This window comes from Dipodomys ordii, unplaced genomic scaffold (assembly GCF_000151885.1).
Source record: "Dipodomys ordii isolate 6190 unplaced genomic scaffold, Dord_2.0 Scaffold89, whole genome shotgun sequence".
Lineage (NCBI taxonomy): Eukaryota > Metazoa > Chordata > Mammalia > Rodentia > Heteromyidae > Dipodomys > Dipodomys ordii.
The window spans coordinates 2,090,685-2,106,374 of NW_012267305.1; the positions used below are offsets into that span (position 1 = coordinate 2,090,685).

The 15,690-nt window shown below is 42.0% G+C and overlaps 1 protein-coding gene across 2 annotated transcripts in view; it reads left to right on the forward strand.

The window, feature by feature from the left end:
- Positions 1-10,646: 10,646 nt before the first annotated feature.
- Positions 10,647-15,690, forward strand: part of Tmem185a (transmembrane protein 185A) — a 39,550-nt gene continuing 34,506 nt past the window's right edge. Inside the window, exon 1 of one of the 2 annotated variants that reach the window (XM_013025994.1) lies at positions 10,647-10,844. In XM_013025994.1, coding sequence (XP_012881448.1) covers positions 10,807-10,844 — 38 coding nt within the window. In that variant the 5' untranslated portion in view covers positions 10,647-10,806. The remainder of the gene's footprint in view (positions 10,845-15,690) is intronic. The other variant, XM_013025995.1, reaches the window with a different exon arrangement.

Consider the following 15,690-nt stretch of genomic DNA (forward strand, 5'->3'; position numbering starts at 1 on the left):
TGTGAACTTGTGTAAATTTTACTCTTAACACAGAAGGAGGTGTCAGCGTCCAGTGGTTTGGGCAGATTGGCCTTTGCCAAGTGATCTCACATTTCATAATCCAGTGTGGATCTTCATTTCACATTTCACTTACAGTCAGAAACTTAACCTCTTAACTCTAGTAAACACAAACATACATTTTATGGATGTGTGCACACATGTGTAACTTGATTGGATTGGCCAAGGTGATTACTAAAATACACCTCCGTGTGTATGACTGTGAGAATGTTTCTAGAGACAGATCATCTGGGCTCTGACCTCATCAACGGTTATGTTATTTGGAGACAGCCAACATCAGCTCCATACTGGTTATCTTCCAGCCTTAGCCACCACAACTTGCTATTGCAGGCTTGTGTTAACAAGCAAGGTCTAATCAACTGTTTAGTCCACTGATGGTCTGAACTTGCAAATACACTATAGGAAGTCTCAATTAAGTATCATCCTAGGCTCTTGGTGCCTCAAACAAAGATGTGAATGAAATGTACACAAGAAATTTGAGAAAAGCATAGGTTTGCTAAAGTAAAAGTAAGACTAAAGTGGGAATACACTCCACAGCTTGAGATAGGGCCTCACCAAGAGAGCTCTTGGGTGCTAGCAGTGGTGTCCATGACAATTTAAGCTTGATTTGGATCAAACTGGGGGTTTATAGTGTCTCTCCACAAAATGAGCCCTTCAGGATGGACATTTTGGATTGGCACGTGGCAGCTGTATTACAGTTTTCCAACTTTACACACCCATCACCGAAATGGGGAGTTAGTATGGGTTTGGGGGCATGTCTTGGATAGAGGTAGATCGTTGTGTCTTTAAGAGTGGTGACTGAAAGCATGGCCTTTTTTGTGTCAGGTTACTGTGGTAGTTTGAGCCAAATGGAGCCATGATTTTGAAGACTATTTTATGTCTCCTTCATGGAATGCTTTGTTGTTCCTAGCTGCCATGACAAGTGTGGCTCAGTTCTACCATGTCCTCTCACTATGATATACTCTCTCACCACAGACCCAGAAACAAAGGGGCCAGCATGGTTGGATTGACAGCTCTGAAATTGTGAGCTACAATAAAGGCTTCCTCCCTTATGTTGTTCTTGTTGCAGGTGTTTTGTCACAGCGACAAAAAAGCAAATACACACAGACACACACACACAGACACACACACAGACACACACACTCCAGTCAAACCTTCCCTTAACCCTACTGGAAATGGAGGTAAGTCCATTCACATGAAATTGTCTCATATAGTTTACATTTTTTCCTATGCCCTTAAAGTTTGTGGGAAGAAGAGTTTACAGATGATCGATTAATTATTGTGCAAGAAGAAATCTGAAGGAAACTCAGCATTCAGTCTGTGGCATGGGTTTATGGGCTGCTTTGGGGCCCGTTTATACCAGGACTTGTGAACAAAAGTAGAGCACACACATTTGAAATCTTGCAATTTTCCCAGAAAAGAAATGCTTGTGAGGTTGGAGCCAAAGAAAGTGTGGCTGCTGAAGAAAATGAGGGCCAGGAAAGCAAAACTTAGTATTTTACACTAGGACAAAAGGATGTATCTACTTTGGGTAATTCAGTAATTAAACAGGTCCCACTCATCACAGCTGCAATAGTTTAGATGTTTTAACTCATTTGAAAACTCCCCTCCCTGAGATAGAACCACAGGCAGAGGGCACCAGGGAAGTGTTAATTGTGTGCATCCCTCCAGGCACTCAGAAACCACTCCCCCATCATTTTGACTACTGAATGGACTGGATGAACTGCTTGAGCTGGCATCAGAACCTGGCACTGTGCACATCTATATGATGCATGTTTTCAGGCATGTAGAATGTAAGAGTTGTGATACCATGGAGGCATCCACTCATTGAAAAGAAAGGATGGTGAGGCAGGGCCAATGTGTGACATAGTCAGAATCATGCTGGCAGGCCCTGAGGTGAATCCTGAAGTTGTTACAGTGGTATCACAGATGCAATGTAGAGCATATTTATTGTGTGTGTGTGTGTGTGTGTGTCTGTGTGTTCTGGTAGTGTGTTAGAATTCAGGGCCTCATATTCTCATTTGACTTTTTTTACTCACAGGTGGCACTCTACTACGTGAGCAAAATGGCCACTTTTGATATCTTGCTGGTTAATTGGAGATGAGAGTATAACATTTTTTTTTGTGGAGTCTGACTTCAAACTGCAACTCTCAGATATCAGCTTCCTGCATAGTTAGTATTGTAGGCATGAGTCAGTAGCGCCCAACTATGACAACAGGCTTTTAGAATGCCAATATTATGGAACAACTTCCAAGGGGCAATGAGTTGAATCAGCCCCCAAGAGAGGCTATATGAACTGAAAATGATAAAGCTATAGGAGTAGTGCTACCCAAGCCCTTCAGATGTTAGATATGGAGTTCCATGGTTTTCTGATTGCCCTTCTGAGTCTTCTTCTCAGTTTGGTGTGGCCTCTCATTTACCACTCTCTTATTACAGCCTTGTAGAATTAGCCATTGTGTCTTGGGAGAATATTGTAACCAGAAGTTACTGCATTTGGCAAGACTCCATAATTTTAGTTTCCCTGGCTGAATTTCTTCCATGCTCCATCTCTAATTATTTCCTAGTTTACTCATTCGTAAAATAGAGATAGCAATAGTATAACATGAGAGCCTTGGTGTGATATTGCCCTTCCCTGGGGACTGCTGTAACAATATACCATAAACTAAGTGAATTAACGAAATAGATCTTCATTCTATCATGATTCTGGAAGTTCGAAGTCCATTATCAATGTGTGGGCAGGGCTTTAGCATCCTTTGAAAGTTATAGGGGCTGATATGCTTTGCCTTTTTCAGGTTTTACACGACCCCAGTTTTTGCTGAGCTTGTGACAGAATCACTCCAGTTTCTGCCTTCATTTTCAGATGGCTATCTTTCCTGTTTATGAGTGTAAATTTCCTTTTTCTGATTGTCAGATGGATTAAGAAGCCAATCCAATGCTATCTATGTCAACTTGACTACATATACAAAATCACTGCCATCTAATGGGGTCACCTTCACAGGTTTTGGGAATTAGTTCTTCAGTATCTCTTTTTGGATGGCAATTTAGTTATCTTTAATATAGTTTATTTTCTTTAGGCAGTTGTACAAAGGAGTTGCCATTCCATAGAGCAGTTTATGAATACAGTGCTTCTGATCAATATCACCCCTTCCAACATTCCTACCTATCCTCCAAACCCACCCTTTCCCTCACTTTTCTTAATTTTTCAGTTATGCATTGAATGTTTCCCATTTATTTATATATACAATGCATCTTTGTCTGTGTCATACCTTCTATAATTTCACCCCCTTTCACCCACCCTTTCCCTTCTTTTTCTTTTTTTTTAAATTTAAATTTTATTTTATTTGTGAACATACTGTACAGAGGAGTTACAATTACATGGGCAGGATAATGCGTACATTTCTTATCAAGCATTGCAGCCTCCTCCTTTGTTTACCCTTCACATCCCTTCCCAGCCCCCCCCCCCCCCCAATCCCAATCCTTCTCCTTCCCCCCTTCCCCCCCCCCCTGCACCGACGTTGTAAAGCTCGTTTTGGACATGACAACTTGTACTTCTCATTGTTGCAACAGGTCCACCTGTATCCTTAAACAACTGGTTTTTCCCCATCTCCTCCACAAGTTATACTGACATCAAATATAGTGAAAGCAGGGGTTATACTGTGGGGGAGGGACATACAAAGCAACAAAGAGATAATCTTATAAATGCGTTAGAAACACATGCATGAAAGAAAAAAACATTAAAATACACATCTAACGGTTCTAGGAATTAACTAAAGAAGTGAAGGACCTCTATGATGAAAACTTTAAAATCTTAAAAAAGGAAATCAACACAGAACTTAAAAAATGGCAAAACCTCCCATGCTCCTGGATTGGAAAGATTAACATCGTGAAAATGGCAATACTTCCCAAGGTTAGCTACAAATTCAACGCAATACCTATCAAAATTCCAACCTCATTCTTCAAGGAAATAGAAGAGGCAATCCAAAAATTCATATGGAACAATAAAAGACCCCGAATAGCAAAAACGCTCCTCAATGGAAAGAACACTGCGGGAAGAATATCAATACCAAACTTTCCCTTATTTTTCTATTCTGTAGCATATACAATGCATTCTTGCCTGCATTCTAGTCTCTTCACCCATTCATTTTTCTACCTCTCTCCTCTTGACTCCCCCTACCTCGCAAGTTCCCATTTCCTACTACTCATTCATTCTGTTAGGCTTTGACTTAGTCTTTCTAAATAATTATACTTTTTGCACTCTCCTTAGATTCTATTTGCTTCAGTTAATTCATTTATAACCACTTGGCTGATACCCTGTGTTTACTCTTAAATTTATAGGTACATTATAGTTCCCATTAATGACGGAAACTATGCAAGCTGTGGTTCTCTGGGTCTGGCTTACTTCACTTAACATAATCCTCTCCAAATCTATTTCCTTATAAATGACTCAATTTCATTCTTTCTGATGGATGAATAGAATTCCATTGTGTATATATACCACATTTTCTTGATCCAGTCATCCATTCAGGGGCATCTGGGCTGATTTCAGATCTTAGCTAGGGTAAATAATACTGCAATGAATATGATTGTGATGGTAGCTTTAGTGTATCCCTATTTGTGTTCTATTGGATTAAATACCCAGAAGTGGAATTGCTGAGTCATAAAATAGTTCTATGTTTCATTTTTTTGTATCCTCCATATTGTTTTCCAGAGTTGTTCAACAAGTTTACATTCCCACAAACAGTGTAATAGAGTTTCCTTTTTGCCACATCTATGCCAGCATTTGTTATTTTTTAGTTTTCTTGATAATGGCCATTCTAACTGGGGTGAGGTAGAATCTCAATGTTGTTTTGATTTTCATTTCCTTTATGGCCAGAGATGTTAAACATTTTTTTTCATGTGTCTATTGGCCATATTTGCTTTTTCTTCTGAGAAGTCTCTCTTTAAATCATTAGTGCATTTTTTAAGTTGGGTTTTTGTTTTTTTGAGGGTTTATTTTTTGAAGGTTCATTTTTTTTGAGCTGTAAGTGTATTTTGGATATTAGGCCTTGTCTGGTGGATAGTTGGTAAAAATCCTCTCCCATTATTTGATCTTTCTATTTAGCTTGTTAGCTTGTCCTTTGTGATGTAGAAATTTTTAAGTTGGATGTCATCCCTTTCATCAATTCTCTCTCTAATTTATGGTGTCTCTGAATTTTTAACTTAGAAAGTTTGACCATTACCCAGGAGCCCTAGTGTTTCCCCTACCATTTCCTGTAAAAATTTCATGGTTTCTGGCCTTACGTTGAGATATTTGATTAGTTTTGAACTGATACTGGTACAAGGTGATATATGGGTATCTAGTTTCAGTTTTCTGCACATGCATGTCCAGTTCTGCCAGCACCATTTGTTAAATAGGTTATCTTTCTTCCAGCCTATATTTTTGCTTCTTTATAAAATATTAGATTGCTATAGATCTGTGAGTTCATTTCTGTGTCTTCTAATCTGTCCAATTAGATTGGAGTACAATTTAAACCCATAATACAGATTATTAAATTTCCCACAAAGTAAGTGGATATACAAAGGAATTATTAGTACTGAATGTCTAAGACAAGCATTTTGGAGATTTTAAATTTCTAAGTCAGTATGTATCTTAGAGTTGAGGCAGTTTTCTGCTTTCTTTTATGATTGTGGTTAAATGGATAGCTCATTTCACATCTTCGAACTATGTGAACGAGGTACAAATTTTTTGTATAGTAAGATAAAAAGCAACCCAAAGAGCCTTAGTGTGTTTGTGACCTGAAAATTGGAGGGTGGTTCCCCACAGAAAATACTTAGGAAGGAAAAGTTACTGTCCCAGAAGTAGGGTACTCATTCTTTCCACTATACTCTCTTGAGGACCTAGAGTATGCCAAGCTCCAGGGATGCAGGTTGGTAGTGGGAAACATTGAACATCCTGAGCTTAGTTCTCAAGTCACAGAGCAAAAGTACAAGTCTGATTGTATCTGTGCCAGTCTAAGGAAGAGCTAGCTGTTCAAGGGGCTGGAAAAAGCAACCAATTTAGCATATCACATGTGATACATAACCTGTAATATAATGGAGACTGACCAAATAGTCAAGCTCCATTATAAATGCCTATGTACATTCATTTGTACAAAGAATCCAGTATGGATTTGGTTCAGTCCTGTCATATTGCAGGAGTAAGTTTGTGGAAAACTTCATGATAATCATTCAGAATCTAGACTGAAGGACTTGTGTGAAAGTTCACCATGTCTCATATCCTAGCGATAATTTCTTCAGACTATATGGGAGCTGTTCCAGTCTCATGACTAGCATTTGGAGATCAGTTAAATGCTTCTGGTCAGGGAGGTAGAGATAAAAGAAAAGTGGAACAGGGGACAAATTCACCCAGAATGTTCAATGTACTATGTGATAAAGGAAGTGGAAAATGTGAAATTAGCCTGGGGGGGATAGAACAGACAAGATGGGGAAAATGATGGAAGGGTGACTGTGAACAGGAAGTATTGGACATGTAAGTGTACATGTTAAAGTGTAATCCCCTTGTACAAAACAATTTAAAAAGAACTTTCTCTTATTCAAAAATGAAACAAAACAAAAACTTAGCCACTGGCTGTGTGGCTGCCATTAAGGAAATTCTGGTCAGAAGGAACAAAAGATCTCATCCTCTTACCCAGGGAGGGTAGGAAGTCAAGGATGGTTGCTGACATTTGTCCCTCAAGAGGTCCACCTGCTTCCACTCATCATTTTATGTGCCTTTATAGTATTGTCCCCTCTGTCTTGAATTTTCTTTGCTCTTTCTCAGCTTGGAATCTCATTTGTCCTTTCAGATTTAGGTCATTGGATTAAAAGTCCATGAAGATGTAACTGTAATCCCTCTGTACAGTATTTTTTGGGGGGGTCCAGTCGTGGGGCCTGTACTCTGGGCCTGGGCGCTGTCCCTCAGCTCTTCAGCTCAAGGCTAGCGCTCTCCAACTTGAGCCACAGCACCACTTCCGGCTTTTTTTCTTTTTGCTTATGTGGTGCTGAGGAATCGAACCCAGGGCCTCATGCATGCAAGGCAAGCGCTCTACCACTGAGCCACCTTCCCAGCCCTCTGTACAGTATTTTTACAATAAAAAAACACAAAAAAGTCCATGCAGTTTGTCATACACAATGCTATTTTATGATTATACATTTATTTGTGTTCCCAGTGACTCTGACAGTGCTTGGGATAAGGCGTTGGCTTCATAAAACATGTTGGATGAAGGCAGCTGAAGGATTAAACTTCCTGATGCTTTAAGAGAAGTCAAGGTGAGGAGAAGACATGTGAGTTAGGGTAGAGAGTCCCAGAGAAAATGTGACAGAAGCACACAGTGGTGAGGGAAAGCACAGCAGAGATCTAGTAATCAGAATCAAATAAGGATAAGAATGACAGAAAGTTGCTTGAGCATCTGGTTGATACCTTGGGTAGCCATTATCCTGATGGTCTGCACTTTTTGCCTGAACACATGCAGTTGATCTGCACTTTTAAGGGAAGAATCACTGGCCGAGAGAGTCCCAGAAGATCCCTCCCCTCCCCCTGTAACCTAGAAAGACTTCCTGGAATTCCTGGCAGCAGCAGGAGAGAGTACTGTCCTCCTTGTCTCTCAAGAACTGCAGTTTGCATCCATTTCACTAGACGCCTAACTATTGCTCCATATTTCCAAGCCTCCAAACTCAACGCTCCATTTACCTCACCCTTGTCTGGACTCCAGACACAATCAGAAAGCTCGCATGTTTAAACAAGCCAGGAGAAAGTTGCCAAGAACAGAGGTCTGTCTTGATTTGAAAAATCAGGTTGTATTCTGCAAGAAAAAAATGTCCTGTGGTTTCCCACAATTTCCCAATTGGAAACATTCAGAGTGTGAGGTTTAGAGAATGTAGGGCTGGGAATATCAGGTTGAGAGAGGGCAGTCCCATATTTCCAGGCTGAAGTACTTGTTGGTCAGACATGCAGGAGCTCTTAAGAAAGTCTAGTTGACTTGCCTAGGGTTGGATGCCAGTTGTTATTCCTCTCACTGGAGCAGTGTAAAAGTGTAGTTCAGTGCAAGTCTTCTAATTCCCTAGTCTCTCCACTCTACTGCTGAATTCCAGGGGAGGAACCCTGCTGGTGTGAAGCTCTGATCCACAACCACTTCCTTCTTAACCCATGGCTGATAATCGAAGTGTCATAGTGTGGCACAGTTCTCTCTGCCAAGGCCCTGCCTGGTCTCTAGAAGTCTATTACATTAGAGCCAAGACGTATACAAAAGTGGAAAAGCCACCAACTCAGAAGTGTGGCATACCTCCAAGGTAATCTTTAAACTGCAGTCCTGACATACACTGATGTTTTGGAACACTGTAACATATGTCAATTCCCAAATCACACTGGTTTATTTTAATGCAGAACTATTATTTGTCCTTGGGTGGAGAACATTAGGAGCCTACCATAAGATGTTCCTGGAAGAATACATTAGTACATCAAAGGGAAAGATTCAACAAAGTAGAAGTCAATTGTTACTAGAGTTAAAGATGAGGATGTCATCCTGCATATGGACAAGGGCCTTTGTCAATGTCCATATCACTAATAGGTCTGTACACAGGCCAGTGAAGCTTTGGACCTCCATCCAGGAAGGAACATCAGACAAGGCATTGAGGTGAGGAGCAGATTAGCAGAAGGTTCCTTTGCATTGCTGGAGAGAGGGCACTGTGAGTTTCTGGATATTTTTTATATAAAAAAAAACACTGGTACAATACAGGGTTGTATGTTCAATGCCTTAACGCATTGATAATCCTCTTCTTTAAGACAAAGGATCTGACTGTTTAATACATTCCTATATTTTTCTGTTTATTTTCATAGGCTGGCCATGTGCTTCTCTTGGCAAAATGGCTGTTAATGCAAAAGAATATACTGACAGTGGTTTGTGTATTTGTGTTGTTGTAGAAGGCAATCAAGCCCCATGTTCTAGCTATTCTTAGGATGAACTAATAACATTGATTTTGTGGGCCTTCAAAACAGTGGTTCAGCTGCTGAACTCCCTGGAACCTTATCAAGGTAGCCTCTGGACTCTGACCTATCTTCCTGGATGGTATCCTTGGCTCCTCCACCTCTATCTGCTAGGTGGCATGCTACAGAAGCTTCTCTATGCTTTCACTTTCCCCCTGTATTTCTGTGTTCATTTGAAACCTTCTTAATTCTAGGCATTGTATATCACCTGGAGGATGAATGAGCATGGGAGTTGACACGGGGTCCTGGTGCTTCAGCAGCTGAAACTTAATTCATGTTACTCATCTGTAAAATCAGCTGATGTAATTATATCCATTTCCCAGTGGGTGTTGGAAAGCCTAATTACCACTTGTGAAATGTTTTGAAGTTCTCAAAAGAAAGCTGGCATATTATGGCACAGTATGAGTCTCACAATAGTAATCCTTTCCAGTTTTCCTTGAGGCTAAGTAGTATTAATATTGCCAGTCATGAAACTGTTGTAACAAAGTATGACTACTATACATTGTGATACTACCTTAATACTTAAAGTATTGCTGTGCTCATGAAAAACTCTTAACTAGAAATGATGGTGATAGACTAGGTCACTTGTTATGAGATTGCACTGTTTTTGGATTCCAAAAAAAATAAACTAATGGAGTTCTTATGGGGTTGGCATTTGAAAGAGCATCAAACAGCAGGAGCATTCTTTGAACACCTAGTATACAGCAGCCAGTGTGTTAGGTCATTTCTCCTTGAATCTTCTTAAGACGCTGGTAGAGTGTGATTTATTGTCTCTCTCTTGCAGAAGAAAATAAGTGAGGTTTAGTAAAGTTGACTCACTCAAGGAAGATGAAGTTGGCACTTGTAAGCAGGGTGATAGGTAATGAAGACGCGATCTGAGATAAGATAAGCACAAAGTCCAGGCAGGAGTTTAAAAAGGTAGGTTCCACATGCCCACTTTATGCATCCCCATCAATAGGCTTTCTGCTCACGGAGAGCAAAAACCCAGGAGAATTCAGTCGGATAGAGAGATGATTATTTTAGTTCAGTGTAATGTGAGTTTCAGATTGCAAATGAATCTGGATGTCTGAGGTGTGGAAAGCAAGTCGGTACACAAACTGTGGCTTTCCGAAGAGATCTGAAAGGTGAGGTTTGAGCTAGATCAACAAAATGCAACATTTTACCCATTGCCATAACTTGCCTGCCCCAAGATTCACTTGTTTCAGGAGAAAACTCCAGAAAGCAGCTTGAAGCCAGGTGACAGGTGTCTTGGAAGACCTTACAGGGGAGGGGGGCGGGATTACTAGGTGGAGTGCTTCCGCCTTCACCCAGTGAGCATCCTTCTGCGGTTCTCCACTCCGGGTCTCCATCTCCCTGGCTCCACCTCCCCTCTGTGTACTCTGCTGACAGCTGGAGTACCGAACAACGTCCATCCCCGAGGCCGAGAGCTCAGGGAGGGGCTCAGGGCGCATGCGCAGTTGCTCTACGGAAGCCCACAAGGAGGGGCGGGGTGTGTGTGCGCGCGCGCGTGTGTGTATGTGTGCGTGTGTGTGCGTGCGTGTGTGTTTGTGTGTGTGTGCGTGCGTGTGTGTTTGTGTGTGTGTGCGCGCGCGCGGGCGCGCGCCCGCGCGGCGGCTCAGGTTTCTTGGGGCGGCGGCGTTGTCGTCGGGGACGCGGTGGCGTTGGCACCATGACCCCGCTGTAACGCGCAGGCTGTGCGGCGCGGGGGGAGGGGGGAAGAGGCGGACGCAACCGTGAAGTTCTCCGCCATGAACCTGAGGGGCCTCTTCCAGGACTTCAACCCTAGGTGAGGCTCTGGCGTTGGCCGCGTTTCCAGGACTACCGGAGGGCGGAGGAGTTGGGCGCGAGCTGGGGCTCGGGTTCCGGGGAGGCGAGGCGGCTGAGATGCTGCAGCCCGAGGACCCTTCCTGACCCTCCTGATGGGGACCAGCAGCTCTCGGGCTAAGCTTAGGGCCTCTGCGCTTGGCTGTGTGCGCGCTCCTCCCGCGTCAACTAACAGCACCCGGCCACGGCCCAAGTCGCCCAGCTCGGAGCCCTGTCCCTCCCCACGGGAAGCCTATTGCTCTCTGCCTGCCCACCCTCCGTGGGATCCCGACTTACCCCACTCGTTCCCATCGTTTCGACTTCCAGTTTCACTTCCCATTCTCGGTGCGAAGGCCAGTCCCTTGGTCCGATGCCCCTATCCCTGACCCCAACCAGCTCTTTCCTCCAGCCCGTCAGTCCTTGAGGTTTTCCTGCAGTTTGTGCCCATCCCTCTTTTGCTCGATTTGTTGTTGAACTGATGTGTGAAACATTCTGAGATCCTTGATGTGTGTGTCAGGGTATGGCCGTATCTTACATAATGCATGGGGGGGGGGGAATGAACGTGATAATATTCTACACACATGTTTCCCACCGGTCTTGGCTACGTTATTTGCAGGAAGTAGAAATTGCTGTCCTTATTTTCCAGATGGAGAACATCCAGTCGACTGTGAGGAGAAAAGTCTGGCTAAGGAATCAAGTCTATACACTTGCACTTGTGCAACTCTTCTAAAACTCCTTTCTTCCCTAGGCTGCGAGCTCTCTGGAGTAGAACCCATCTCCTCTCTTCTCCCTTTCTGGCACCTTCTATCTATCCACCTGGTCTGCAGTACATAGTAGGCACTTTTTGAAATGCCACCTGGATTGGAGATCAGGCCATAGGAAAGCAGATGATTCTCTGCCCTTCTTAGGCCCATCTATAATATAAGGAATTGGTCAAATACATCTCTTAAGGCCTCTACTCAATGGAGAGGGTATCTGTTTCTGTTATTACCAAGTAGGAAGCCGGATACTGTAAACCATTTGTGTTCTAAGTCCCATGCTAGGTACTTCAGATGCTGGGCATTCCCATCATGTGAGTAAAAAGGGGCCTGTAAATAGATGATTTCCTGAACAGTACAGTGCTGAACTGTAAGAACATATCTTGGCGGCTTGTTGGGAATTAAACAAACTCTTGGAAGAATGTGCATGTGTTAGGGGTACAGTCTCCTTAGGGATGATGACTTGTTTATTTTTTTTTAATGATCTTTAAGTGTTTTACAAAGGAGTTTCAATTCGACATGCAAATTAATAAGCACTTTGATCAATGTCAGCTGGTGACATTTTAAGCTATGAGCTATTGTGACTTCCAAGGTGCTCTTATTCCTCTGAGTTCATATTCTAATATTGTGTGCCAATCTCCTTTCCCTGTGCAGTCATTATCATTGTTGGCATTGAAGGTACTCTGGCAGAGAGGAATTTATTTAGAGTAGACACCAGAGAACTAACTGTATTGTCATTCCCTTCTGCTTGTTGGAGTTGAGCTTGGTTTGCAAGGGAGCAGTTGGAGCTGGACATGCCTTGTGTGTCTTCATTGTTTGCAGAGAGTGTAATGAGAAAGATATGTAAAAGCTGAATTTGTTTTATGTCCTTGGGTAACCCACTTACCTATTTAATCTTTAGACTGAGTATAATCCCTCACTAGGCTAGTGAGATTGAATTAATGATTGACTGCAAATGATTTACAAACAGAAAGTTCCCTAACTTGTTTGCCATAGGATAGATCTAATAATCTCTCAGGCTAACAGTCATGACAGAAAAATAGTACTGTACTGTTAAAACCTTTAACCATGTTTTCCTTAGCCTGTTTCCCCCTCTCCTCCCCATACTAGTATATTCTGTGCTGAACAGATTTATAAGAATTACCAACATATTTATCTGAACCTGATTTATACCTGGTTAAAATGCGTCTCTACCTAAAATGGTCAAGGTATTTTTAACTATGTCATTTTCCTGATTCAGAGTTGCCAATGGGAGAGAGCAGTGGCACTTTACAGATGTTTCAAGAAGATATTGAATGAGTAATATTGGCGAGTTGGTTTTATCTGACGGTGTTTCATGTCTGGATACATCTTATTTTTGACAGTGTGCTTTTGCCTTAGAAGAGCCTTTCAGTCAGCTAGACAGAAAACTTATGGACATAGAGGGAAATACCTTGTGCTAGGGCATCAGGTCTTGCTGCTGCTGCCTTGCTTCTTGCCTTTAATTCTGAGCCAATTCATAACCACTCTTCTACCCCAGGATCTCCAAACACACTCTTCACTTTATTGGGAATATTTCCCTTCTTTCTGAGCTAGTTGACTCCTATTTATCCTTAAGATTTCTGCTCACTAGGTTCTAATTCATGGAAGCCTCTCTGAATTACCCAAACAGGTCCATTATTCTGTGTTTTTGTGCCATAGACTGCCTTTATGCCACTTATTTGTGCCCTGCGTTTGTCTGTTTTACTTGATTTATACCTCTCTCCCCTACCCTTAACATGATGTAGGGCTAAGGCCATGATTCTATTATTATTGTAATTTGTGCATATGAGATAATAGCTGGCCCAGTAAAATGTTTGTGAAATGAATGAGTAAATAACTCTCCAGAGCCTAAAAGAACAATCAATGGCTGCCTTTATCTTGAAAATCACATATGTGTCACAAAGCTTGGTAGTTCCCAAGCCAGGTTGTGGCTCAAGATCTTCATTCCTAATTTCAGGTCTTGGTGAATCAGAACCTGCTGCAGTATTGCCAAGACTGTGGAAACTGCAGTGACAGAAAATGATTCACAGTGTTAACAGTTGTGTAGGGCTGCCAGCTTATCCTCTACCTATTTCCATCTGGCAATAGAACCGGTTGATTATGAACTTCTGTTCTAACTGCTTTTTAATTATAGATGTTAAGACGTATACTGACTGATATTCTGGACCCACAAAGAAGTTCTTTCTTCAATGTCTGAGGCTTCCTTAACAGCTTATGAACTCTATTCATAGAATATGATTCCTGGACATTCCTGGGAGATAGGGATCTAGGAGTTGGTGGCTTTCAACAGGTACCCAGGACAATATCCCAAGATCTTAGATTTTCTTTCTTTCTTTTTTTTATTGTAAAGATCATGTACAGAAGGATTACGGTTACATAAGTCAGGTAATGAGTACATTTCTTCTTCTTTTTTTTTTTTTTGGCAGTCATGGGGCTTGAATTTTGGGCTTGGGAGCTGTCCCTGCGCTCTTCACCTCAAGGCGAGTGCTCTACCGCTTGAGCCACAGTACCACTTCTGGTTTTCTAGTGGTTTATTCAAGATAAGAGTTTCATGGACTTTCCTACCCAGGCTGGCTTTGAACCGTGATCCTCAAATCTCAGCCTCCTGAGTAGCTAGGATTACAGGCGTGAGCCACTGGTACCGGGATGTACATTTCTTTTTGATGAGTGTTAGCCTCCCTCATTTTCTTCCCCATTTTCTTCCTCCTTCCCCCCAAGTTGTAAAGTTCATTTCCAACATAGTGTCTAGTGAGTATCACTGTTGCATTGGTTACCCTTTGTCCAGATGTTCCTGTGATTTCCCTTTCCTTTCCCCAAATCAGATAAACTTATATACAAGACAAAGGGTACTGAATCAACAGGGCATAAATATAAGGGAATAAAAGGTGAGGAAAAAGAAATAACTGCAAACAGTACATTATATAAACCTCTTGTTTCCATTTCTTGGAGTTCATTTTGATAAGCTTCATTTTATATGGTCATATGAGCTATTGTGATCCTCTGCTAAGAATATCATAGGCATATTCTAGAATGAGAGAAACTCTGCAGGCTGTGTTTCTTGGTCTGGCTTGCTTCATTTAATATAATTTTTTCCAAGTCTTTCCATTTCCTTATGAATGGGTCGATGTAATTCTTTCTGATGGAGGCATAGAATTCCATTGTGTGTATATACCACATTTTCTTGATCCATTCATCTACTGAGGGGCATCTGGGTTGGCTCCATATGTTAGCTATGGAAAATAATTCTGCAGCGAACATGGTTGTGCTGGTCACTTTAGTGTGGTCTTGTTTCTAGTCATTTGGAGAAATGCCAAGGAGTGGCATTGCTGGGTCATACGGAAGCTCTATGATTAGTCTTTTGAGGAAACCTCCATACTGCTTTCCAGACTGGTTGAACAAGTTTACATTCACACCAACAGTGTAGTAAGTGTTCCATTTGGCCACATCCCTGCCAGCCTCTGTTATTATCAGTTTTCTTGATAATGGCCATTCTAAATGGGGTGAGGTAGAATCTTAATGTTATTTTGATTTTTATTTCTTTTATGGCTAAAGATGTTGAACATATCTTCATTTGTATATTGGCGATTGTTATTTCTCCTTCAGAGAAGAAGAAATTTAAGTCTTTAGCCCAAGATCTTGGATTTTCTACCACTCTCATGGAATTGTTGACTTAGTAAACAGCAGAGGACCAGAAGTCCTTTAGCTCCTCTAGCCAGGCAGCACTGAAAGGCTGTGAGAGCTTTCTCTCAGGTGTGCTGGACTAGGAGGAAAAGATTGAGAAATGCCTCTCTGGGGTTTTCATAATGAAACTTGAGTCAGCATGGAGGACTGATGAGGTCAGTGTGTTTGAAACTTCTTTTATGTGTGTGTCAGCACCAGGGCTTGAACTCAGAGCCTCATAGTGTTATTCGGCTCGCTCACAACTGGCACTCTACTACTTGAATCACACCTCTAGTATTTGCTTTCCTCCTCCCTCCTCCTCCTCCTCCTCCTCCTGCTGCTGCTGCTGCTGCTCCTCCTCCTCCTCCTCCTCCTCCTCTTCTTCTTCCT